Below are 27,992 nucleotides of genomic sequence, written 5' to 3'. Positions count from 1 at the left end.
AATATGCTTAGTAAATTGGTGAAATGGAAAATAAGTCACATGAATACCAAATCTGCAATAGCTAAAATTAAATTTAGTCATTTTTTGATATATATTTTTTTATTTTGTAAAAAGGAAAAATCAAAAGATATAAATATATTTGTACAGAAGTCCAATAGAGAGTGAGAGAATGTCTGACAGGTCAGATAGAACCCAGGAGACCATGTAAACAAGCCGGGCCATTCATTCCAGTTGACCACCACATTGTACAGGCCAGAGGGAACGTGGGGCTGTGAAAAGCAGACTTTTTGCTGTATGAAAAGACAACCCGCAGCAGCATTAGGATGGCAGATTTCAGGTAGGAATTGGAAGTGTCCTTTACAGTTAGACATTAGGAGTCTGAGAGTAATAGAAATGGAAAAGACTGGCAGCAAAGTAACAGATGTCTATCGTACCTTTGCACAAAGGATTGCGGACCTAGAATACATTATTGCGCTCTGGATTTTACTTGCCTTTTACATCTCTCACTACTTGACACCAAACACCAATCATTGTGCTAAATAATTATCTATGTGAATCTCTCTCCCATGTCAGTTATTGGATTACATCCCTTTAGCTGCAGTTGCATGATCTCCGGCCCCTCTTTGCATAGTCTCTTCCAATCTTGGTCCATTTTTTTCCGTATGTAGCACTTAAAAGCACATTATAGGTCCCTGGATCAATACCTTAGTCCATTTTAAGGTTGACATATATGTAGCGAATAAATCGAAGGGATGCTGTGAAACTGACCGTTCCAAGCATAAGAAAGAAGACATATGCAGTAAGGAAAGAGTAGCCAAAGAACTCTACAGTCTGAACAACCCCTGACATATTAGAACGACGCCAGTAGTAGAAAACAGAGTACAGAAAGATAAAAGCTCCAGTGGATCCTGTGCTCATAATGGACCGCCACCACCAGCGATAATCTTCGCCCGATAACTGGAAGTATGTCAGCGCTACAGAAATGCATGCGCCAACACTTAGCAAGATGGCAAACACAATGAACAGTATCCCATACAGTGTGTACTGCTCTCGTCCCCACACAGTAGCAAAAATGTAGTACAGCTCCACAGAGATGGCACTGTAAAGAAAGAGAATAAAACATTAGTAAAAGGCATAGGAAAATGACAAAGTGAGCAGCAGTCTATGCAAAAGCATAAAGAGAGTCCGTAACGACAGCTGAGAAAGAGAGAAAAAGATCCTCTTACCTGAATGGTAGGAATCCACCAATGGCCATATGGACTGGAGCAGACTTGTACCATGGTTGAGCGGGAATCTCTCTAGCAATGTTCTTAGTCCGACAAGGAGCTTCAAAGTTTACTGCACTATTTTTGCCAAAAATTCCTCCAATTACAGTAAGGGGGAATCCAACCAGAAGCCAGACAGTGAGAAGAAGGAGGATCGTGGTTGCTGGAAGAGCTTGTGTCGAACCGTTGGCCCAATGAACTGAATTTACAACACTCCATGTGAAGAAAAATGGCGCTGTGTATATAAAAATGTCTGAGTCATTTTGAGAAGTGAACAGTTACTTAAGTTATATTAAGCAAACTTCTATAGAGTTACACTTATCATAATCTAGATAACATGGAAATACAAAACAGTAAGATAACTAATAAAAGGAAGCAATATGAAACACTAAATACCTGAGAAAAGGCTAGTAGTCAAGACAATGTTCCATACCCAACGATCTCCACCCATCTGTCGATAGAAATTGCTAGATACATAGCCAGAGATGCAACAAGTGAGCGCATATAGTAAGATTGCTGCAGAATTGATAGCACCATGTCTGTGGACATTAAACATGCCAAGGAGAACCATTACTATGATACCTACAAGAGAATGGACAATTAATGATTAAGAGAACAAAAACACGACAGAGAAAGAACATAAAAATCAGCCTTGTAATTTTAAAATATTACCTGTGCCAAGTGCAAGAAACTGGGACCCTACTCCAAGCACAGCGCAAAGGAGACTTCGATAAGGTGGGAAACGGAAAACATCAGTGTGGATGATCTTCCATCCATTGTCTCCCTGATCCATGTCATCTGTTCCTTCTTCATCTAAATTGTACCGTGCTAGGTCACTCTTAAGAACACGCATGAGTATAATGACCACAAAACCCAAAAGCAAAAAAACTAGCACCATGGAATTGATGATGGAAAGCCAATGGATCTCCAAACTTTTAGGGAAGAAGCTAGAGTCTCTAAGGCGGTCACCACGCCTCTCATAGGTCACAGTTGTTGGGAACCAGCGTACACTGTAAGTGTGGGTCAAGCTGAGCGGCTCCCTCACATCATCCAGACTGAACGGTTTCACATCTCGGACACTAACATTGGCAAATATGATACGGTCATCATTGTACTCGATGTTGAAGTCCAGGTGAGCCCACAAACCAATTTTATGAGTATGTGGTAAGAAGCCACTTTCTTCCATGTAACCAACAAAACCACGGATTGGTATATCATCCAAAACAAACTCAAAGTAATATAACTCCTCAATGGCTTGTCGCAGCTCCTCAACCTTAAAAAGAATAAACAAGTTGCATATTATTAAAAGAGAAATACCAATAAACAATTCTTCATACTTTCACACATAAGCATTAGGGCTCATGCAGATGCTCATGAATCTCTGTCTGATCACAGACCACAATGCACGGGCTGGCCGCGGGTCTCTCGACCGAAGCATGGCAGCCTCACATATTTCTAAGGTGTCACGATCGGGTCGGAAGACCCGCGGGAAAGTCCGTGCATTGCAGTCTGTGATCAGACCGAGATTCACAAATGTCTGCATGAGCCCTTACCCATACAGACTTACAATACGTGTTCATTAAAAGAGTTTTTTTTGCCACAAAAAAGTACATTTTAATTAATAGATCTTGGAATAAAAATAAGTTCCACAATTGGATGTGTTTAACCTCTTCACGACCTTTGACGTATAGGTACGTCAAAGGTAGTGTCCTTGCCTTTAATGAGGGCTCCGACACTGAGCCCGCATCTTTCCCAGCTATCATGTGCCTCTAACAGTCGCAGGTGGCTCTGAGATCCACCCGTGGCTGTTAACCAGTTAAATGCCGTATCACAAGTCCGACCCTGTCATTTGATCGCGGGGCACTGATTGGTTGTCATGACAGCCAGGGGTCATTGTGAATCATAGGAGATCGTGATTACTGCTACACATAGCAAAGCTGAAGCCCTGCTATGTGTAGCACAGGCGATCGCATGGGGATGCCCCGTCTCATGCTGCACATAACACATCTGCATCTCTGGCTACTGTGGGTATAAAAGGGGACAAACTAATGGTGTGGCCCCCATGCTCCCCTGACCTCAACCCCATTGAGAACCTCTGGAGCATCATCAAAAGGAGTGTCTATGATGGCGGGAGGCAGTTCACATCTAAGCAACAGCTCTGGGAGGGTATTCTGTCCTCATGCAAAACAATTAAAGCAGAAACCATCCAAAACCTGACAAATTCAATGAATGAGAGAGTTCAGAAGCTCCTTTCGAACAAGGGGTCCTATGTGCAAATGTAACATCACCTAGAATAAAGTTTTGAGTTGAAAACTGTTTGATTTCAGTTTGTAATAACCTGCTAATGCTTATAATTTCAAAAATGACCATTTTTTTTGTTCTTTATTAAAATGAAAAGGTTGAAAACTCTGCTGTGCATAATAATTTGGAACATGCATTTTGAGTGTTTTATTTTTTAAAAAATATACTGTTATCATAGGCAGTTTGTACAAAAACCTTTCAATTGTACTCTAATAGTTATTTGACTGGAAAATTACAATGACTGCAATTCATATAGGTAATTTGGGAAAATCTGAGAAAATATTATTTGCATAATAATTTGGAACATAGTGTACACAGTACACAGCAGGGGCACATTTATAAGATTTTCTCAGCACAGAAACATTTTTTTATTTAAACACATCCAATTGTGGAAATTATTACTATTCAAAGAACTATTGATTAAAATGAACTTTTCCCACAAACAAACCTCTTTAAAATATGCAACTAAGGCAGAAACTGAATGAACCATAAGTGTTATCACTAGAAACATCTAAAAAAAATACTGCTACTACTATCATAAACAAATAATAACTATAATGAGAATTATAACTGTCTGAACAGTCTGAAAATTAGAAAGAAATTAAAGAGGACGTGTCACAAAGGACATTTTTCATCTATCCATGCAAAGAACAGAAATGTTTGATTGCTGAGGTCCATAGGCGGATTATAATGAGGGCAATCTGCGCTACCGCCTGGGGCCTGAGAGGGCCCATGGCCAGATTGCCCTCACTATAATGTTTTGTGCGCCATCAATGTTGATGCAAGTGGTGTCACGCCTCAGCCCCGGATCTCCAGCGCCGGTCCCCGATCAGCTGTTGAGGGGCCTGCAGTCTTAGCAGCCGCCGGCTGGCACTGTAATCCTGCGTGCTGCTGTGCCCCGCCGGCGGCATCACTATATAGCAGACGCGGCTACGTCACGCACCACGCTATGCGCAGCTGCCAGCCTTCATGACACAGAGCGCGGGAGATCCAAAGAAGGGCCCTGTCTGCGGCGCCGTGTCACGGGCGGCGGAGGGCCCTGTCTGCGGCGCCGTGTCACGGGCGGCGGAGGGCCCTGTCTGCGGCGCCGTGTCACGGGCGGTGGAGGGCCCTGTCTGCGGCGCTGTGGCGGGCCTTGCATAAAACTCTACTCACCTGAGTCCTGACCAATCCCAGGGATCCACTAATGCACACCTGGAGCTCTTCATCCTTCTCCATCTCAGGGATCTGGTGAGTGAGTCCCAACATGGAAACTTTTTTAATGTGTATATACAGCAGTTGCTCTATATTTAATACACAGATGATACTGCTTTATATATATTATGTATGTGATACTGCAACGGCTGTATATAATCACAGCATCACCTATATATTGTATATACAGCAGTCTATATACATTATATTGGTAATACGGTGATTGCTGTATATATATTACGTAGTTGATACTGTATATAGGTTACATAGGTGATACTGTGATTGCTGTGTATAATTGCAATATCACCTATATAATGTATTCACAGCAGTAGCACTAGCACATACATTATGTATATACAGCAGTCTGTATACAATATATAGGTGATAATGTGACTGCTGTGTATACATTATATACGTGATACTGCTGTTTGTGTTACAAAGGTGATGGTGCAATTATACACAGCAAACACAGTATCACATATTACATAGGTGACAGTGAGACTGCAGTATATACAGTGTATACACAGCAGTCAGTGTCACCTATATAATGTATATTCAACAGTATATACATTATATTGGTGATACTTCGACTGCTATATAAACACACAATATATAAGTGATACTGCAACTGTGTATAGCTGCAGTATCACCTATATAATATATATGCAGCAGTATCTGTGATATATATTTAGCAGTCGTGGTGTCTCCTACGTGATGTATAGTATATAGTATAATGCAGTCTTAATTATAACGTAGAGTTGTGTATATATATATATATATATATATATATATATATATATATATATATATATATATATATATATATATATATATATAGAGAGAGAAATTTATATAGTATGATGCTGTGTATATACTGTAGTATATAGCGTGGAATCCCCACACTATATACTATGTAGTATACACATAGCTCCACTCTATATTCTTTAGTACAGTATATATTTATATGTATATAATTGATTTGATTGTACTGTGGAGCTGTGTATACTTCTCCTGTCCTAGGGGTAATTCTCAGTATCTGCTATATATATATATATATATATATATATATATATATATATATATATATATATATATACATATATATACATACACATACACACTCCGATTAATTGTCAAAAAAGTGGAGGACTCCTTATTAGCCCATGTGATAATGTTTCGGATCCACAACAGAACATTTCTCTGTTATAGAACTGAAATGTCGTCACGTGGGCTGACTAATAGAGTCCACTGCTGAAGGTTTGGTACTGCTCCGAGCACCACTTCTCCTGTCCTATATACACTGCTCAAAAAAATAAAGGGAACACTTAAACAATACAATATAACTCCAAGTGAATCAAACTTCTGTGAAATCAAACTGTCCACTTAGGAAGCAAAAAAGAAGCAAGACAAAAATATATCTCATACCCTACCATAATTATATATAAATGTAAAGCAAAATTGCATAATAAATATAGGGTACTTAGTGAACTATTTTTGATCAAAAAAAGTATACAAGCCGTCCCACCAGCGGCAAGGTGACCCTAAATTGGGACGGTACTTATACTGCCTATATTAAAAACCTTACTGTATATCAAAGTTGAAGTAATGCATATAAAAGGGTAGACAAATAGGACCGGGTCCCAACTCCAGACCACCTAGGCCCGTGGTAAGCTACATATATACCAATCAGCATGCCCTTTGTTGAGCTGATTGGTATATATGTAGCTTACCACGGGCCTAGGTGGTCTGGAGTTGGGACCCGGTCCTATTTGTCTACCCTTTTATATGCATTACTTCAACTTTGATATACAGTAAGGTTTTTAATATAGGCAGTATAGGTACCGTCCCAATTTAGGGTCACCTTGCCGCTGGTGGGACGGCTTGTATACTTTTTTTGATCAAAAATAGTTCACTAAGTACCCTATATTTATTATGCAATTTTGCTTTACATTTATATATAATTATGGTAGGGTATGAGATATATTTTTGTCTTGCTTCTTTTTTGCTAGTGTGAACATGCCTCTGTTTCTTGTATGTCTGCCATCTTAGACCTCAGTTCACATTGTCTGGCACTTAGGAAGCAAGAAGGTTTGCTGTGTCTGTCAGCGTAGTGTCCAGAGGCTGGAGGCGCTACCAGGAGACAGGCCAGTACACCAGGAGATGTGGAGGGGTCGTAGGAGAGCAACAACCCAGCAGCAGGACCGTTACCTCTGCCTTTGTGCAAGGAGGATCAGGAGGAGCACTGCCAGAGCCCTGCAAAATGACCTCCAGCAGGCCACAAAGGTTCATGTGTCTGCACAAACTGTTAGCAACCGACTCCATGAGGGTGGTATGAGGGACCGACGTCCACAGATGGGGGGTTATGCTCACAGCCCAACTCCGTGCAGGACGCTTGGCATTTGCCACAGGACACCAGGATTGGCAAAGTCACCACTGGCGCCCTGTGCTCTTCACAGATTAAAGCAGGTTCACACTGAGCACATGTGACAGACGTGACAGAGTCTGGAGACGCCATGTAGAGCGATCTGCTGCCTGCAACATCCTTCAGCATGACCAGTTTGGCAGTGGGTCAGTAATGGTGTGGGGTGGCATTTCTTTGGAGGGCCGCACAGCCCTCCATGTGCTCGCCAGAGGTAGCCTGACTGCCATTAGGCACCAAGATGAGATCCTCAGACCCCTTGTGAGACCATATGCTGGTGCGGTTGGCCCTGGGTTCCTCCTAATGCAGGACAATGCCAGACCTCATGTGGCTGGAGTGTGTCAGCAGTTTCTGCAAGATGAAGGCATTGAAGCTATGGACTGGCCCGCCTGTTCCCCAGACCTGAATCCGATTGAGCACATCTGGGACATCATGTCTAGCTCCATCCACCAACGTTACGTTGCACCACAGACTATCCAGGAGTTGGCGGATGCTTTAGTCCAGGTCAGGGAGGAGATCCCACAGGAGACCATCCACAACCTCATCAGGAGCATGCCCAGGGGTTGTAGGGAGGTCATACAGGCACGTGGAGGCCACACACAATACTGAGCCTCATTTTGACTTGTTTTAAGGACATTACATCAAAATTGGATCAGCCTGTGGTGTGTTTTTCCACTTTAATTTTGGGAGTGACTCCAAATCCAGGCCTCCATTGGTTAATAAATTTGATTTCCATTGATGATTTTTGTGTGATTCTGCTGTCAGCACATTCAACTTTGTACAGAACAAAGTATTCACTGAGAATATTTCATTCATTCAGATCTAGGATGTGTTATTTGAGTGTTCCCTTTATTTTTTTTGAGCAGTGTATATACACCGCACAGTCCACTTCTCCTGTACATGTTTTGTTCAAATCAAGTCTAAGAGCGCAGGTAGCACTCAAACATGTCTGGTGATGAGACCCCCAAGTCCCCCCCTCACATCTTAGATTGTTGGTATGCATTTCTTCATCTTTTTGTAAAATATTTCGAACTTTTTGCCAATATACTTGTATCGGAAGCCGGATCCTTCCAACCTCTCATGAATATTAATATTGAGCAGAATTAATTTCGGCCTATTGGTTCGGCCAACACAACAGTCACTGTCTCATGTGCCCCTTGGGAAAATGAATCTATTCCCCGCTTTATTATGTATAGTGCTGTACACAAGGGAAAATTGGCGAGGAGAGCACAGCGCGGTGATACCTGTCTTTTTCCCATCTACAGATGTGCACCAGATCACCTGTGTATTACTCACATGACCTATCAAAGGGGATCGCGTGACAGATCACATGATACATCGGGTACCTGGGGGGGCCCTCGCCTTCTAAACTGCCCGGGGCCCTGGCTACTCTTAATCCACCCCTGCTGAGGTCCCATCGCTAGAACTCCCATTGATCATTAGAATGGGGGTCTTAGGCCCTGTTTTGTCTCACTGCACATTCTCAGTGAGGACACTACTAAATGGAGTTGTGGTTATGCAAGTGCACTTTCCTCTTCATTCAGTGGTTAAGGCAGTGACAGAAACCGTACAACTGAGAGCTCTGCTAGCCCACAGACTTTTAATTTAACGGTAGGGCACATTCAAGACCACTGTACCATCGAGACTCCACATACAAAATGATTGCAGTGAGGAGAATGAGGGGCTTAAGTTAATAGACATACAGTGGGGAAAAAAGTATTTAGTCAGCCACCAATTGTGCAAGTTCTCCCACTTAAAAAGATGAGAGAGGCCTGTAATTGACATCATAGGTAGACCTCAACTATGAGAGACAAAATGAGAAAACAAATCCTGAAAATCACATTGTCTGATTTGGAAAGAAATATTTTCCACCAAAATATAAAAAAAAAGTATTTGGTCAATTACAAAAGTTAATTTCTGGCTCTCACAGACCTGTAACGTCTTCTTTAAGAGGGTCCTCTGTCCTCCACTCATTACCTGTAGTACTGGCACCTGTTTCAACTTATTAGTATAAAAGACACCTGTCCGCAACCTCAAACAGTCACACTCCAAACTCCACTATGGTGAAGACCAAAGAGCTGTCGAAGGACACCAGAAACAAAATTGTAGCCCTGCACCAGGGTGGGAAGACTGAATCTGCAACAGGCAAGCTGCGTGGTGTGAAGAAATCAGCTGTGGGAGCAATAATTAGAAAATGGAAGACATACAAGATTTAATGCAGCGGTTTGCTGCATTGCCAAAATGTCAGAGGGGGTGTGTTCTGAAGGGGAGGTACGTGGTCAGCCAGGTGACTGATCACATGACTGTGACATCATCACAGGTCCTGTGCGCACAGAAAGATATATAAATCCTGGTGGTTTTTGAAACAGGGGTAAAGCCTGGTCCCTGTGTCTGGGACACCATTAGCCTGGAGAGGCAAGAGGCCTGGTCCTTGTGTCTGGGACACCAGTAGCCCAGGAAAGCACGTGGCCTGGAGACCACGTCTCGGGAGCCTTAATCCACAGCTGTGGCAGAACAGAGCTGATAGAAGCAGCTAAGACCCGGCAAAGGTAAATCGGTGTTTTAAATGAATATTGATGTTGTACCTTGCTGAAGTTTGTATCTGAAGCCAAGCAGGCATAGCTGCCACGGAAAAGGCTCTAGGATATTACATGTGTAACATTCCTGCTAGCCACTGAGATGGACTATGTTATAAGCAGTTTATGATGTGTAATAAACTGCTGGACTTCATATTACCGGAAACGTTGCATGTGTGCTTTAATTGACCTGGTGAAGTGAGTGCCCCTCAACATGATCATTAGCGCTACCTTACAAAGACCACTGAGAATCTCCCTCAATCTGGGGCTCCACACACGATCTCACCCCGTGGGGTCAAAATTATCTCAAGAACGGTGAGCAAAAATCCCAGAACCACACAGGGGGATCTAGTGAATGACCTGCAGAGTGTAGCGTCGGCGTCCCTGCCTCCTGCTAGGCAGGGACGCTGTTCCCCTCATCTCTCCGCTCCATGCCCGGCGTCCTCCTCCCGCTCTGCTGGCAGCGCGCGCTGCTTCCCGGCCACTGTGCTTAGGGCGCGCACGCGCTCCCCCTCTCTTAAAGGGGCCGCGCGCGCCGTCCTTAGGAGTCCCTGGCCAATGGCCGGAGGACCTCACCATATATAAGGCACCTCCTCCAAAATGGAGGTGCCCGAGCAATGTTGTTGCATAGCCTATCACACTGCTTCAGCCCTCAGGTCCCGTTACCAGATACCTGCCAGTTACCTGCCAGAATCCTGCCTGATACTTGTCTATCTACTTGCATTCCTGCGGTCCGACAGTCTGCCTACCAGCCCTGCCAGTCTGTCTATGGATCTGATTGCCCGCTCACCTGGGAGCGCTCATCTGCTACCTACCTGCTAGCCTACCTGGAGGCTCTGCCGTCACGTGCTGTGACCACCTGCCTGTCCAGAGACTCTTACCCGCTCACCTGGGAGCGCTCATCTGCTACCTGCCTGCTAGCCTACCTGGAGGCTCTGCCGTCACGTGCTGTGACCACCTGCCTGTCCAGAGACTCTTACCCGCTCACCTGGGAGCGTCCGCCTGCTACCTGCCTGCTAGCCTACCTGGAGGATCTGCCGTCACGTGCTGTGACCACCTGCCTGTCCAGAGACTCTTACCCGCTCACCTGGGAGCATCCGCCTGCTACCTGCCTACTAGCCTACCTGGAGGCTTAGCCATCACTTGCCATGACCACCTGCCTGTCAAGAGACTGTTCCCGTCACTTGCCGTGACCTCCTGCCCTTCTACCCAGAGACTGTCCCCATCACTTGCCGTGACTACCTGCCCGCCTACCCTGGGAGCCACCCGCTTCCTTACAAGGACTGCCCTTTTGTATCGTTGCTCAGAGGTTCCACCTCCCAGACCCGTTACAGTTTGCTCGGGCCCTGGAACCCGGTGGCACCCAAGCTCCCTCGCTCTCGGACCTATGTAATGAACGGTCCCGTCAGAGGTCCCAACAGGAGTCCATCCTGAGTCATCTGCGGAATGTCAATTCTCGCCTGATCACTCTGACTGCTCCACCAGCAACCACCGCTAGTGTCATGACTAGCAGCCCGGCAGCGCCGCTGCCCACCAATACCATGGCATCCTGCCCCGGACCCCGGCTTTCTGCACCTACTCGCTTCGGAGGCGACCCCGCTCAAGCTCGGGGCTTCATAAACCAGTGCACCCTGCACTTTGAACTCCTGTCCCACCGGTTTATCTCCGACCGGGCCAAAGTAGCCTTCATCATGTCCCATCTCACGGGGGAGCCACTGGCTTGGCTAAATCCTCTATGGGAGAGAGGAGACCCCCTGGTGTCCAACCTGCCAGCCTTTCTCACGGCTTTCCGGAAAGTCTTCGACGAACCCGGACGGAAGACCTCATCCGCATCATCTCTGCTACGTCTCCATCAAGGAAATCTCACCGTGGGCCAATATGCCATACGGTTCCGTACTCTTGCTTCGGAGCTGGCCTGGGATAACGACGCCCTGGTGTCTGTGTTTTGGGAGGGTCTGTCCGGCCGTATTAAAGATGAACTCGCCGGTCGGGACATACCTACCACTCTCGACGACTTAATAACTCTTGCCACCCAGATTGACATCCGGTTCCAGGAACGCGCCAAAGAGGTCACCCGTGAGAGGAGGTTTTCACGTCTAGCCCCAACCTTTCAGAAATCCGTCACTTCTCCCGCTACTCCCCAGGCGCATTCACCCGAGCCTATGCAGGTCGACCAGACCAAGATGGTCAAGACCCGTCAAGAGTTACGCCGAGCCGAGGGGAGCTGCTTCTACTGTGGCAGTAAGGAGCACCGGATCCGTTCCTGCCCGGAGAGGTCGGGAAACGCCTGTGTCTAGGATCGCTCAGAGAGGTTGTCCTAGACAAGAGTAAACCCTCTCCATCTCTGTTGCTGTCGGTCTCTATCATCTGCGGGGAGAACCGTTATTTTGAACTAGCCCAACTTGACTCTGGAGCTGCTGGAAATCTCATTTCTCAGTCCCTGGTAGAGAAATACCGCATTCCCACCAAACCTCTGGCTGTACCCTTATCTGTCGCTGCTGTGGATGGGGGCCTCTTACCACATCCCATCCAACTCATCACCGAATCCATAACCCTGCAGGTGGGAATGCTGCACTCAGAGAGCATCTGTCTGCTTTCATGTTTTGCCTGGACTCTCTCACGCCCTCTTGCTAGGCCTACCTTGGCTTCAGAAACATGCACCCGTGCTTGATTGGCAGACCGGAGAAGTCCTTCGCTGGGGACAGGACTGCCATAAGACTTGTTTAGTTCCCGTCCACCCTGTCCGTCCTTCTCCTACCCCAGCCAATCTACCTGGTCTTCCGGTTCCCTATTGGTCTTATGCGGACGTCTTTAATAAAAAGGAGGCAGAGACATTACCCCCTCATAGACCATACGACTGCCCAATCGACCTGATGCCCGGCGCTACTCCTCCCCGTGGGAAAATTTACCCTTTGTCCGCTGCTGAGACCCGGTCAATGTCTGAATATATTGAGGAGAATCTGGCCCGGGGATTTATCCGGAAATCGACCTCCCCGGCGGGAGCAGGCTTCTTCTTCGTCATAAAGAAGGACGGCTCACTCCGTCCCTGTATAGACTATAGAGGCCTTAACCAGATCACGGTGAAGAATAAATACCCCCTTCCGCTCATTCCGGAATTATTTGACCGTCTGAGGGGGGCTAGAATCTTCACCTAGCTGGACCTCCGTGGGGCGTATAACCTGGTCCGTATCCGTCAGGGGGATGAATGGAAGACGGCATTCAACACCCGGGACGGCCACTATGAATATCTGGTAATGCCCTTCGGTCTCTGTAACGCTCCCGCCGTCTTTCAAGAGTTGGTCAATGACATCTTCCGGGACCTTCTCTACTCCTGCATAGTGGTGTACCTGGACGACATCTTGGTCTTCTCTCCGGATCTTCTCACTCACCGGAGGGATGTTCGTCAGGTCCTGCTCAGGCTCAGGCAGAACCACCTCTACGCTAAATATGAGAAGTGCCTCTTTGAGCAGACCTCGCTTCCGTTCTTGGGCTACATAATCTCTCAGACCGGCCTACGAATGGATCCTGAGAAACTGTCTGCCATCCAGAAGTGGCCGCGACCAGAGGGGTTGAAGGCTATTCAGCGGTTCCTGGCCTTCGCCAACTACTACCGCCTCTTCATACCGCACTTCTCTTCCCGGACTGCTCCTATCTCTGCGCTGACCCGTAAGGGCACTAATCCCAGAGAATGGCCGCCCGAAGCAGAGACACGCTGACAAAAAACGCCTGGATCCTCCACAATTCCGTCCTGGAGATAAAGTCTGGCTCTCGTCCAAGTATGTCCGGCTCAAGATTCCTTCCTACAAGTTAGGGCCTCGGTTCATCGGCCCACTGGAAGTTATCAAACAAATCAACCCAGTGGCCTATAAATTGAAACTCCCGGCCAACTTGCGGATCCTTAACTCCTTCCATGTATCTCTCCTCAAACCCGTGGTACTTAACTCTTTTTCCAAGTCTACAGGTACGCCTCCTGCTCCGGTTTCCGCTGAAAACGAGTTTGAGGTAGAGAACATTCTGGCCACCAAAAGGGTAAGAGGAAAGACCTTTTTTCTAGTGGATTGGAAGGGGTTTGGTCCTGAGGATAGAACGTGGGAGCCCCGGGAGAACATCCATGCCCCTCTCATCCTTGATAAATTTCTGTCTGGCCTAAAAAAGGGGGGCCTAAAGGGGGGGTACTGTAGCGTCGGCGTCCCTGCCTCCTGCTAGGCAGGGACGCTGTTCCCCTCACCTCTCCGCTCCGTGCCCGGCGTCCTCCTCCCGCTCTGCTGGCAGCGCGCGCTGCTTCCCGGCCACTGTGCTTAGGGCGCGCGCGCTCCCCCTCTCTTAAAGGGGCCGCGCGCACCGTTCTAAGGAGTCCCCGGCCAAGGCCGGAGGACCTCACCATATATAAGGCACCTCCTCCAAAATGGAGGTTCCCGAGCAATGTTGTTGCATAGCCTATCACACTGCTTCAGCCCTCAGGTCCCGTTACCAGTTACCTGCCAGAATCCTGCTTGATACCTGCCTGATACTTGTCTATCTACTTGCATTCCTGCGGTCCAACAGTCTGCCTACCAGCCCTGCCAGTCTGTCTATGGATCTGATTGCCCGCTCACCTGGGAGCGCTCATTTGCTACCTACCTGCTAGCCTACCTGGAGGCTCTGCCGTCACGTGCTGTGACCACCTGCCTGTCCAGAGACTCTTACCCGCTCACCTGGGAGCGCTCATCTGCTACCTGCCTGCTAGCCTACCTGGAGGCTCTGCCGTCACGTGCTGTGACCACCTGCCTGTCCAGAGACTCTTACCCGCTCACCTGGGAGCGCTCATCTGCTACCTGCCTGCTAGCCTACCTGGAGGCTCTGCCGTCACGTGCTGTGACCACCTGCCTGTCCAGAGACTCTTACCCGCTCACCTGGGAGCGTCCGCCTGCTACCTGCCTGCTAGCCTACCTGGAGGCTCTGCCATCACGTGCTGTGACCACCTGCCTGTCCAGAGACTCTTACCCGCTCACCTGGGAGCGTCCGCCTGCTACCTGCCTGCTAGCCTACCTGGAGGCTCTGCCGTCACGTGCTGTGACCACCTGCCTGTCCAGAGACTCTTACCCGCTCACCTGGGAGCGCTCATCTGCTACCTGCCTGCTAGCCTACCTGGAGGCTCTGCCGTCACGTGCTGTGACCACCTGCCTGTCCAGAGACTCTTACCCGCTCACCTGGGAGCGTCCGCCTGCTACCTGCCTGCTAGCCTACCTGGAGGCTCTGCCGTCACGTGCTGTGACCACCTGCCTGTCCAGAGACTCTTACCCGCTCACCTGGGAGCGTCCGCCTGCTACCTGCCTGCTAGCCTACCTGGAGGCTCTGCCGTCACGTGCTGTGACCACCTGCCTGTCCAGAGACTCTTACCCGCTCACCTGGGAGCGTCCGCCTGCTACCTGCCTGCTAGCCTACCTGGAGGCTCTGCCGTCACGTGCTGTGACCACCTGCCTGTCCAGAGACTCTTACCCGCTCACCTGGGAGCGTCCGCCTGCTACCTGCCTGCTAGCCTACCTGGAGGCTTAGCCATCACTTGCTGTGACCACCTGCCTGCCCAGAGACTCTTGCCCGCTCACCTGGGAGCGTCCACCTGCTAGCCTATCTGGAGGCTTAGCCGTCACTTGCCGTGACCACCCGCCTGTCAAGAGACTGTTCCCGTCACTTGCCGTGACCTCCTGCCCTTCTACCCAGAGACTGTCCCCGTCACTTGCCGTGACCTCCTGCCCTTCTACCCAGAGACTGTCCCCGTCACTTGCCGTGACCTCCTGCCCTTCTACCCAGAGACTGTCCCCGTCACTTGCCGTGACTACCTGCCCGCCTACCCTGGGAGCCACCCGCTTCCTTACAAGGACTGCCCCTTTGTATCGTTGCTCAGAGGTTCCACCTCCCAGACCCGTTACACAGGCTGCCATCAGTAACACACTACGCCGCCAGGGACTCAGATCCTAGATGTGTTCCCCTGCTTAAGCCATTGCATGTCCGGGCCCGTCTGAAGTTTGCTAGAGAGCATTTGGATGATCCAGAAGAGTATTGGGAGAATGTGATATGGTCAGATGAAACTAAAGTAGAATTGTTTGGTAGAGATTAGTGATGAGCGAGTATGTTCTGTTAACCCTTTTGGCGAGTATGCTCGGGCCGAGCACTGAGTAGTTACAGCTGCTCGGTGTTATGTTTGAGTCACTCCCGTGTGCATGATTTGCGACTGTTTGACAACTTTAATACATGTAAGGAATGCTTAAGAAATAGACATTCCTTACATGTACTAAAGCTGTCAAACAGTCTCAAATCATGCACACGTGAGTGATTCAAACATAACACCGAGCAGCTGTAACTACTCGGTGCTCGGCCCGAGCATACTCGCAGAAAGGGTTAACAGAACATACTCGCTCATCACTAGTAGAGATACAACTCGTCATGTTTGGAGGAGAAAGAATGGTGAGTTGCATCCAAAGAACACGATACCTACTGTGAAGCATGGGGGTGGCAACATCATGCTTTGGGGCTGTCTCTCTGCCAAGGGACCAGGGAGACTGATCCGTGTATATGAAAGAATGAATGGGGCCATGTATCATGAGATTTTGAGTGCAAACCTCCTTCCATCAGCAAGGGCATTGAAGATGAAACGTGGCTGGGTCTTTCAGCATGACAATGATCACAAGCACACCGCCAGGGCAACGAATGAGTGGCTTCGTAAGAAGCATTTCAAGGTCCTGGAGTGGCCTAGCCAGTCTCCAGATCTAAACCCTATAGAAAACGTTTGGAGGGAGTTGAAAGTCCGTGTTGCGCAGCGACAGCCCCAAAACATCACTGCTCTAGAGGAGATCTGCATGGAGGAATGGGCCAACATACCAGCAACAGTGTGTGCCAACCTTGTGAAGAATTACAGAAAACGTTTGACCTCTGTCATTGCCAACAAAGGATATATAACAAAGTATTGAGATGAACTGTTGTAATTGACCAAATACTTATTTTCCATCAAAATTTGAAAAAAAATTCTTTCCAAATCAGACAATGATTTTTAGGATTTGTTTTCTTATTTTGTCTCTCATAGTTGAGGTCTACCTTTTAGCTTCAATTACAGGCCTCTCTCATTTTTTAAGTGGGAGAACTTGCAGAATTAGTGACTGACTAAATACTTTTTTTCCCCCACTGTATATTACCTATTCCGCAAATAGTTGATCAATGTCCTTTGTGGTGCAAACCCCTTCCTGCTGCAGCCAATTTCTGTTTTTTCATCCCCTACTTCCAAGAACCACGACTTTTATATTTTGTCATCCACATAACCAAACGGGGGGCTTGGTTTTGCAGGATGAATTGTAATTTTGAACGGCACCATTCATTTTATCATGTGATGTACTGAAAAATGGGGAAAAAAAATTCCAAGTGCGTCGAAATGGCAAAAAGTTAAATTCCACAACTGGTAAATATAACACCAGCCATCATCTGCCGGGAAAAATGGGGGCTCGGCTTGCAAGCCCACATCAAAGTCAGGGACCCTATGTCATATGTGGGGAACGTGTTAATGGTTTACCCCCAAAAAAAGCTTATCCTCTATGCCAGGGGTGGGGAACCTTAGGCCTGCGGGCCGTTTACCCCCCTCGTGGACCTTTTATCTGGCCCCCGGGCAGATTCCCGGGGACTGCAGTGCTTGGTATGGCTGCTGTGTTTTGATGGCCACCAGCCCATTAATTTCTTCTTGATCAGTGAGCACGCGTACTCAGTGGTCACTACTGAACCCTGAGGCGCGTGCAATAAAAGATTATGTCCTGACACCAGTGCCAGCATCAGGACGTACTTTGTGGGAGGAGTTAACGTGCAATTTGTACGGCCCCTGAAGGATGATATAAATATACCCCTGCTCTATGCAACAGGATAATGGATAGCTTGCTAATCGCTGAGACCTTCAGGAACCTCGAGAACAGGGCTCTGGAGCCAATCTGGAATGGGATGGCGGTAGATACCCTTGACCTCCGCAACTTTTTTTTTTTTTTTCCATCAGACTAGCTGATTACTATCCCATAAACAGTGGATGGAGAGGAAGTCGTCACCTCTGCGGTATTAAAGATGGGGCTCCAAAGCCATGATCTCTGAATCGCTGTGGGACCCAGTAGTTGGAACCCCAGTGATCAGCAAGTTATTCACCAAATCAGACCCATATCAGTCTCAAGTATAGGGTCCTGACAAAGACCCCTCCACTGAAAACAGAGCGTGACCTAGCCCCATTCTCAAGAACAATGTGGGGTAAATTGGTAGGATCTGCAATTACTTAATATCTATTGGACATGCCATAAATGTGCAAGCTGAGAGTACCTCTTTAAATCGCTGCCTGAATATACAAGATTGCACAGATTAATGGTGACTTTACACGCAGCTCTGCAGCCAACTGCGCAGTCCATGACATTGTCCAATCATGGTCACATCGCTCAGGAGGTATGTTCACACATGACTTAAAAACCATGGTATTTAAACAATTCACTTTTTCAATCTTAAGATCAACTTTTTTTTTTTTTTTTTTTTTTTTTTTTTTTTTTTAAGCATGGGACATTCATGATCGCTATCAAACTAGTCACACAGGATTGCTGATATACTGCCATGCTGGAGAGCACGTCTGTAATTACTAGAAGAGCACACTATTATTACAGCGTGTAAGTTCACCAGAAAATCAGTGGCATTTACCAAACAGGTCATCTAAAGTGTTTTTAAAGGGAATCAGGTTTTACTACCTCATCTGAGAGCAGTATAATGAAGGGCCAGAGGCACTGATGTGTCATTTACTTTACTGGATGCTGCAGTTTTCATTAAAAAAAAATAGCTTATTGGTGGCAGATCTACCAGTTCTCTGAATGCTGACCTCTGTATAACTCCGCCCACACCGAAGCCCAACCACTGATTGGTAGATTTCTGTGTACACTGCATAGGCAAAAAGCTGTCAATCAGTGGTAGTGACGGGGTTATACAGAGCTCATGAATATGGAAGCCTACAGGGCAGCAGGTTTCTTAGTCCTCTAGTGATAATCTCCTACTGATAAAACAGTCATTTTATCTAAACTACAGCAAGTAGCCCAGAGAGTGACACATATTTGGGATCAGACTCTAGACATTATGCAGCTCTCAGATTAAATGGCAAAAACCTGGTGACAGATACCCTCTAAAATCATTTCAATTGTTATTATTGTATTTTGTCACAAATAAAACTATCTGACCTTCTGTGAATGGTGAATATTGCCTATTTTACTATTTAACATAATTCTTGATGCAAACCATTTTTTTAATACCTTGAAACCCCTTTAAAATGTGTCATTCTTTGGATGCAAAATAAATAAAATATAATATTCTTAAAGGGAAACTGTCTGAAGCTGCGCCGGTACACCTGTATGACTGAAAGCAGGCAGCTCCGGGGAGGCATAAATTTTACTTTCTCCCGGGTGCCGCCCTCAGTACGGCAGCCGGGCACCTTCCTAAAGATATTTTCATTCATTGTCTTTCTTAAAGCTCACTGTCAGTACATGTAAATGAACAAAGTCCTAGCTACCGTAGTTTGTCCTTTTGGAACATGCTTGCAGTATTTAACTCCCAGACTGGTCTATATAAAAATATATTGCCCGTAATAAAAATGTAAAAAAAAAAAAAAAGTACTATGGTGACAACAAGGAAATCAGTGAAGTCTCTCCACTAAAAACAGTTAGAGAATATAATAAGCTGTATTGTCTTACCTGATTCAGGCCCAGCTTGAGCTCACATAGGGGCTCTCTCTCCACGTTGACTCGAAATGTGATCTTGTACATGGACTCTGCCATCCGATCGCCATCAAGCACCTCTCCCAAGGTCAAGCTCTTGTGACGGATTTGTGTGGGGGCACACACTGGTAGCTGATAGTAGTGATAAGTCTCTTGCGGGTTATGGTATGGCCCCACTTTATTTACATACAGCGTTACTGTATCATCCTTTTTGTACCGCTTGTCTCCAGTTATTGGCGACAGAAGCATACTCCACACAAAAAGAATGGGAAAGGAGTGCAAGACATACATGTCTAAAATGAAAGAAAATAGCAATACAAAATGTCAAGGAAAGTCCAAAAACAAAATCTACACGTCTGCATGCGCCTTAAAAAAGTTATTCAAAATCCTTAAAGAAACTACGCTTATGCTACATTCACATGTCCAGTAGTCAGTTAGAACGGATCCAGCAGCAAACCATTAACAAAAAACTTGTGCAGACCAATTTTTTGTCCAGATAAAAAAAAATTATTTCAACTGGATCCGTTTTTTTAACACTGAAATCTATTGAAAACGGATCCGTTAAAAAAACATCAGTTTTCATTCATTTGAAACTGATCCACTAAGCAAAAAAACGGATCCTTTTCTTTCTTTTTGGATCCATTCTGATGATTACTGGACGTGTGAACATAGCCTGTGGTTCAAGTGCACCTACAGACCCAAAATAGACATTCAGAGGTTGAAACTGTATATCAGTAGATGCAAGGACATAACTAAGGGGCGCCAGGCGGGGCATGTGCCCAGAGTGCAGTTAGCAGGGGGCGCTGTCGGGCCACGTCAGACATGAGGCAAGATTAGCATCTGACTACATGCAACAGCAGGGGCAGTGCAAGACATTTCTTAGAAGATCATAGATCTTAGAAGTATTGTCCTGAATTGCCAGGACCTTACGTATCCATGGTTACAACCACTAGCAACTAGCTAACTTTCACTATATGAGTGGTCATAACCATGGAAACCTAAGGTCCTGCAATGCCTGCACATGAGGAAAGAGACATAGCGAATCAGAAAGACTATACTACATACTTGCCATTATTATTATTACTACACCTACCACCTATTGGGATAGGATCTTGGAGATGGGAACACTACTTTAATTAAATAAACTTTATTGTTCAAGTAATACCTGCACACTGGCATCCTGGGTGTGTCAGACATAGACCTGCGAGGTGCGTACTCTCATGGCTCCTCAATTCCCCACTCAGGAGCCTATAGGAGTTTTTCAAACAGGGTCAGCCAGAAAGCAAAGTAAGCAGCAGTGAGGTGTGGGGGCTAGTGGAGTCATAGAGGAGGTTATTTCTCCCTGGACTGTCCAGCACGCTTCTGCCCTAAAGTACAGCAATGGTGCAGAAGATGAGAAACCTCTGACCACCTATGAGTGTGTGTATACAGTGTATGTGGGTATTTACAAATATATTATATATTTGTAAAGAAAATGGAACAGCACCAATCATGCATATATGGGTGCAAGGCCTCCCAGACAATGATTCCGTTGTCATACTACACTGCTCAAAAACATAAAGGGAACACTCAAATAACACATCCTAGATCTGAATGAATGAAATATTCTCATTGAATACTTTGTTCTGTACAAAGTTGAATGTGCTGACAACAAAATCACACAAAAATCATCAATGAAAATCAAATTTATTAACCAATGGAGGCCTGGATTTGGAGTCACCCCCAAAATTAAAGTGGAAAAACACACTACAGGCTGATCCAACTTTGATGTAATGTCCTTAAAACAAGTCAAAATGAGGCTCAGTATTGTGTGTGGCCTCCACGTGCCTGTATGACCTCCCTACAATGCCTGGGCATGCTCTTGATGAGGTTGCAGATGGTCTCCTGTGGGATCTCCTCCCAGACCTGGACTAAAGCATCCGCCAACTCCTGGACAGTCTGTGGTGCAACGTGACGTTGGTGGATGGAGCGAGACATGATGTCCCAGATGTGCTCAATCGGATTCAGGTCTGGGGAACGGGCGGGCCAGTCCATAGCTTCAATGCCTTCATCTTGCAGGAACTGCTGACACACTCCAGCCACATGAGGTCTGGCATTGTCCTGCATTAGGAGGAACCCAGGGCCAACCGCACCAGCATACGGTCTCACAAGGGGTCTGAGGATCTCATCTCGGTACCTAATGGCAGTCAGGCTACCTCTGGCGAGCACATGGAGGGCTGTGCGGCCCTCCAAAGAAATGCCACCCCACACAGTTACTGACCCACTGCCAAACCGGTCATGCTGAAGGATGTTGCAGGCAGCAGATCGCTCTTCACGGCGTCTTCAGACTCTGTCACGTCTGTCACATGTGCTCAGTGTGAACCTGCTTTCATCTGTGAAGAGCACAGGGCGCCAGTGGCCACTTTGCCAATCCTAGTGTTCTGTGGCAAATGCCAAGCGTCCTGCGCGGTGTTGGGCTGTGAGCACAACCCCCATCTGTGGACGTCGGGCCCTCATACCACCCTTGGAGTCGGTTTCTAACAGTTTCTGCAGACACATGCACATTTGTGGCCTGCTGGAGGTCATTTTGCAGGGCTCTGGCAGTGCTCCTCCTGTTACTCCTTGCACAAAGGCGGAGGTAGCGGTCCTGCTGCTGGGTTGTTGCCCTCCTACGGCCCCCTCCATGTCTCCTGGTAGTGCCTCCAGCCTCTGGACACTACGCTGACAGACACAGCAAACCTTCTTGCCACAGCTCGCATTGAAGTGCTATCCTGGATGAGCTGCACTACCTGAGCAACTTCTGTGGGTTGTAGAGTCCGTCTCATGCTACCACGAGTGTGAAAGCACAACCAACCAAAACATCAGCCAGAAAGCATTGGTACTGAGATGTGGTCTGTGGTCCACACCTGCAGAACCACTCCTTTATTGAGGGTGTCTTGATAACTGCCAATAATTTCCATCTATTGTCTATTCCATTTGCACAACGGCATGTGAAACTGATTGTCAATCAGTGTTGCTTCCTAAGTGGACAGTTTGATTTCACAGAAGTTTGATTTACTTGGAGTTATATTCTGTTGTTTAAGTGTTCCCTTTATTTTTTTTGAGCAGTGTGTATATATATATATATATATATATTCAATAAGAAAAGAAGGCAGCACTCCTAAAAAATTGTTGAAAAAAGTGGGGACTTTATTAGTCCATGAGATGTTATGAAATGTCCTATAAATGTCTGTCCTATTCCTGATCTAAGGGTCTAGTAAATTTATCACTTAAACATGAGCCATGTATGAGGGAGTCGGTGTCATGGAAATTGAGGAGTCGGAGGTTTGTCTTACCGACTCCACACCCCTGGCCACATCTCATGGACTAATAAAGCCCCCACTTTTTTCAACAATTTTTTGGAGTGCTGCTTCTTTTCTTATTATATATATCCACACGCACAGTGTATATAGATGTGTATACTGCATCGGTGTGGATTTGTATGTGCGTGTTGCATTTTTTGTAGAGGTGCATTTTGAGGGTAATCAGTGTTTTTCCATCACTGTACAGCGGTATTGTTCCTTTACAGTACGGTGTCATTTGTTGCCAGGCACCATTTCAATTCTCTCCTGAGGCTGCAGAATAGTAAGAATTCTGCACTTAACACTACTGTCACTGACTATGTCAATACGTTGTAAGATGTGCCGAACTGATGATGCAATGTAACATACTTGGTCTGCCCCACAGATATTTTAGGACCCTAGCAACGCCCCTGTGTGGCATCCTGAGGTGTTGACCCCGTGGGAGGGAAATTCGGCTGTTCTCCGCACTGGTTGTTACACTGACAGCAGCTTGGAGTATGAGCACAACACTGGTCGCCTGCTGCCAATTGTATTTGCATCTTTCAGAGACTGGGCAAAGTGGTGGGGCCAGTATAGATTGGAGGGGGGGGTGACGTATAGGTTAAAGGGAGCGGGTTTTTGCTCTTTAATCCAAGAACAGCATGATGTAGGAGCAGAGACCCTGATTCCAGCGGTGTGACATGTATTGAGCTGCTTCCTGTCATTTTGATAAAATCACTGTTTTCTCTGCTGCAGATCTACCAGTTCTCTGAATGCTGAGCTCTGTATAACCCTGCCAACACTGAATGGCAGCTTTCTGTGTACACTGTGCATAGGCATTTAGCTGCCAATCATTGGTGGGAGTGGGGTTACATAGAGCAGAAGGACTACATGGCACAAGACTTTCTGATAAAACACTAACTTTATAGATACAGCGATGTAACTGCCCCTACATCATGCTGTTCTCAGATTACATTGCAAAAACCTAGTGACAAATTCACTTTAAAAGGTTTTTCTGGAGGCAGAGAAGAAAAATTTTGGCATACGGTGCAGCATGGCAAATCCTAACAGTGTGTAGTTTACTCACGTGACTGCTCAAATGCGCTTTTCATACACAGTCACGTGCCATTTAGCTTGTCTTCCTGCTTCTTTCAATGAAGCAAGGTATGTAGTTTTACACTGAACATTGAGGGAATCCGTAAGAGTAGCATTCGGCACAAGACTAAGTACGCAAATCATGTATGAGCGGCCACATGACGACTATTCAAACTGCTTATATAGGACGCGATGCCAATCTGAATTTTTGCTCCTGCTGCAGAAAAACCTAGTTTCGCCTTTGGCAGAAGCCTCTTGTATTATTGGTGGAAAGTGATCAAACATCTTTCACTCCAACAATCTTCATGTATGAGACCAATAAGTACCATTAACCATGCATGCTCTAGTTTGGAGAGGACAGACCCATGTCATCTCAAACTGTGCCACCATCTTAAACCCCTTCATGACCTTTGACGTACATTTGCATCAAAGGTCGTGTCCCTGCTTTTGATATGGGCTAGCACGCCAAGCCCACATCTCTCTCACACACTCACGATATCAGCTATCAAGTGGCTTTAACAGCCCCAGGTGGAGCAGTGCTCCGCCACAGCTATTAACTTGTTAGATCACGCTGTCAGTCACTGACAGCGGACATAACATCGCCGATGGGTTGTCATGACAGCCGGGGGTCTGTAGAAGACCTCTGAGCATGTCATTACAATACTCCTGTGATCGTAATTTCTGCTATACATAGCACAGGCGATTGGATGATCGCAGTTTCAAGTCTCCAAAGGGATCTATTGAAGATAGTAAAAAGTGTGAAAAAAAAGTTTTTGAAAAAATAAAAAAAACCAAGTTCAAATCACCCCCTTTTTGCCCCATTGAAAAAAAACAAAAAAAAAAAAACTACATATATTTGGTTTTGTTGCATTCAGAAAATGTTCTATCAAAATATAAAAATGAATCCGATTGGTAAAAAGCATAACGAAAAAAAAAAAACTAAACTGCCAGAATTATGTTCTTTTGGCCACCGCAACATTGCAATAAAATGCAATAACAAGCGATCAAAACATCGGATCTACCCCAAAATGGTATCAACAAAAGCGTCAGATCAGGATGCAAAAAATAAGCCATCTTACAGTCCCATATCCCGAAAAATGGAGATGCTAAGGGTTTTGGAAAATGGCGACATAAGCAATTTTTTTTTTCTTAAAAATAGCTGAATTTTTTTTGCACCACTTAAATAAAAAAGAATCTTATCGATTTTTGGTATCTGCTTGTATAATGACCTGGGGAATCATATTGTCAGGTCAGTTTTACCATATAGTGAACGTGGTAAATAAAAACCCCTAAAAAACAGTTGTAGAACTGCACTTTTTTTTTGCCATTTCACCGCGCTTGAAATTTTTTCCCCATTTTCCAGTACACTATACAGTAAAATCAATGGTGTCATTCAAAAAGTACAACTCGTCCTGCAAAAAAAACCCCTCATACGGCTTTTTTAACAGAAAATAAAAAAATTTTAATAAAAAAAAAAAAGTTATGGCTCGGGGAAGAAGGAAAGAAATGTAAGGGCAAAAACTGAGAATTGCACGGTCATGAAGGGGTTAAAGTGGTCACCTGTAGCCAAGAAATAAGATAAGAGTAGATCGGTCAGCTCTCTCCTTTCTTTCTGTAAATGTATACATTCCCCAAGAAATAACTATTTTCTTATACCTGTGCTTTGTGCCAACACTCCTAGAATTTGAGGAATAAATTGATAACTGGGAGTATGCTGTACTATCCAATCAGTCAGTGCTGACAATATCAGACTGTTAGGACATACCCTTTTAGCAAAGTTAAGAGTTGTCAATGTATTTAAACTTTTCCAAGAATAACAGAGGAACAGAACAATGTATGAGAACAGATGCTCTTAAGTTATTTCATGGGCAATGTCGATATTTGGAAAATATAAATATTAGGAAAGCTGTGAGTTCTCTTTAAAAGCGCACCTGTCAGCAGTATTGTGCTCAGTAAACTACATACACTGTCTGGTGGGCGACATTACACTGATTACAATGATACCTTGGTTGATGAAATCCGTCATTATCTTCAAACTGAAAGTAAAGATAACCACAGGACAGATTTCATCAACCAAGGTATGACTTTAATCAGTGTAATGTCGCCCACCAGAAAGTGTATGTAGTTTACTGAGCACAATCCTGCTGACAGGTGCGCTTTAAAGAGGTTGCCTAAGTCACTGGTCCTGTAGCAGGAACATGTGATGCATGCTGTTGTCATAAGAACTACATTTCCAGTGAGAGTGACCTTTTCACACAGGACAAGTGCAGCTGACCTGTGCAATGAGAATGACCTCGCAGGCTCCATCTCGCTGCACAGATAGAAGAAACAAGCGAGCTGGGACAACGTGCGCATGCTCAACAGCTTAGACAGGGGACTACAGAAGGCAACACGGGGAAACAATGATTGTGGACAGAATATCTACAGGGGTGAGAATTTGTCACTGCTTCACTTTGGAGAAACAAATGTAATTGCACAGACTCATCCTTTCCAATATTGGGGGCAATAGGCCAGAAATATAAAGTTGTACAGGAAAATCCGATCAGGTAATAGAGGCTCTGGAATTTTAACGTATCTAAAATAAACTGGACATTATATAAGAATTTCTCCATCTTGCTGGAATTTTGTTTTTTTCCATATACAAGTTTGGGCCGTCAGTCCTGGGTGTCTGTGCTCAGTAGTTTCTGTTCAACAGTGGTGAGCCAACTGCTTGTTTTATTTCTTATACATAAAGTTAGTACAACCCCTTTAAGGAGGCATCTTTTCTAGATTCCATGGAGAACATGCTTAAAGTGATGCCTCTGCTCTCCTACTGCAGAAACAACCAGGGCTGTGGAATCTGTAAGCCAAACCTCCAACTCAGATTCCTCAATTTCCATGCCACCGACTCCACAACTCCGACTCCCTCGTACATGGCTCATGTTTAAGTGATAAATTTACTGTAGCACAGATTAATCTCAGCTAAAAGTCTAGACCCTTAGATCAGGAATAGGACATTTCAGAACTTTCCCAAATTCTTATGAAAAAATATTCCCCACAAACTGCATTGAATTACTGTACCCAATTTATTAGATATTTTAGGAGTCGGAGTCGATCCATTTTATACAGACTCCGACTCCACAGCCCTGGAAACAACCAGATCAAAAAAAACAACCACTTCCTACGCGTGTGATGACCAAAATGTATGGAAGTAGATGAATATGCAGTGTACGTGGCTAGGACAGAGAAGGCGGCATGGCAGATCCCGTCTCTCCTATCATCATCATCTAGGTAGAGGGCACACCCAGGGTATTGGGGTAACAGAAATCGCCGAACCGCCCATCTTCCAGTATAGGATGGTGTAAACAGACGGCTTGAATGGTGCCACTAGTGGGTTGGCACACAAGCTCCACTACAGGGCGGCTACTGGTGAGTGGAGGAGTTAGACCACTCCAGCAGCCTGGCAATAAGTAGTCACAGGCTGAGTGGCCCCTGGGCACAGCTTTCATGCATGCACTGCAGCTCCTGTAAGAACACCTGCACCCCCAGGTCACCCACTGACTCCTCCAGACCAGTGTAGTCACTAGTGGCAGTGAGTGGGCTCACTTCCTGGTCACGGTATGCAGATAGAGGGCGCTGCTCCTGGGTGGGAGCACACTGCTGGGTACAGGGCAGCTGCTACTGCAGGGGGTCCTGTCTGCAGCCCACTCCTTACCTGCACTCGGTCTCCAGGATTCTCTGACAGATCCCGGGGGCCTCCACTTTCGTGACGTCACGAGTCAGTCCACAGCCCGACCGATGTATCGCGCTAACAACCTCGCATCTTTCCGAGGGTTACTCAATGTAATGGTAGAAACCTCCAACTATCGGGTTTGCATTAACCACCCCGCGCCCCTTATCCCCGCCAATACACAACGTCCTAGCACAGGAGTCCTTCAGGCATTACGTTAGCCACCCCGAACACGTCAGCAGCGGTGTCCTGGTGGTGGGCGGTGCGGGGAGTGTCACTCATCACCTCTGAGGCGCTCTGCCCGGCGGGAAACTCTGCACATAGGAATGTAGTGGAGAAGAGCGCTGTATGTACGACATGGCGGATCGTCCTTATGTCGCCCGATACC

General features: G+C 46.1%; 1 protein-coding gene across 1 annotated transcript; it reads right to left on the bottom strand.

Moving 5' to 3' along the window:
* Nucleotides 1-80: 80 nt before the first annotated feature.
* TM9SF1 (transmembrane 9 superfamily member 1) lies at nucleotides 81-27,830 on the bottom strand. Its single transcript, XM_073671032.1, has 6 exons — nucleotides 27,590-27,830; nucleotides 19,478-19,794; nucleotides 1,938-2,538; nucleotides 1,662-1,847; nucleotides 1,227-1,500; nucleotides 81-1,099 (listed from the first exon to the last, which is right to left on the bottom strand). The coding sequence occupies exons 2-6, from the start codon at nucleotides 19,790-19,792 to the stop codon at nucleotides 706-708; spliced, it is 1,770 nt and encodes a 589-aa protein (XP_073527133.1). The 5' UTR covers nucleotides 19,793-19,794; nucleotides 27,590-27,830; the 3' UTR covers nucleotides 81-705.
* Between the last annotated feature and the right edge of the window lie 162 nt (nucleotides 27,831-27,992).

Source organism: Phyllobates terribilis, unplaced genomic scaffold, assembly GCF_046119375.1.
Source record: "Phyllobates terribilis strain yellow unplaced genomic scaffold, ASM4611937v1 Scaffold_1__5_contigs__length_1240528914, whole genome shotgun sequence".
Lineage (NCBI taxonomy): Eukaryota > Metazoa > Chordata > Amphibia > Anura > Dendrobatidae > Phyllobates > Phyllobates terribilis.
The sequence above is the reverse complement of the archived record's forward strand: the minus strand, read 5'-3'. Positions and strand labels throughout refer to the sequence as shown.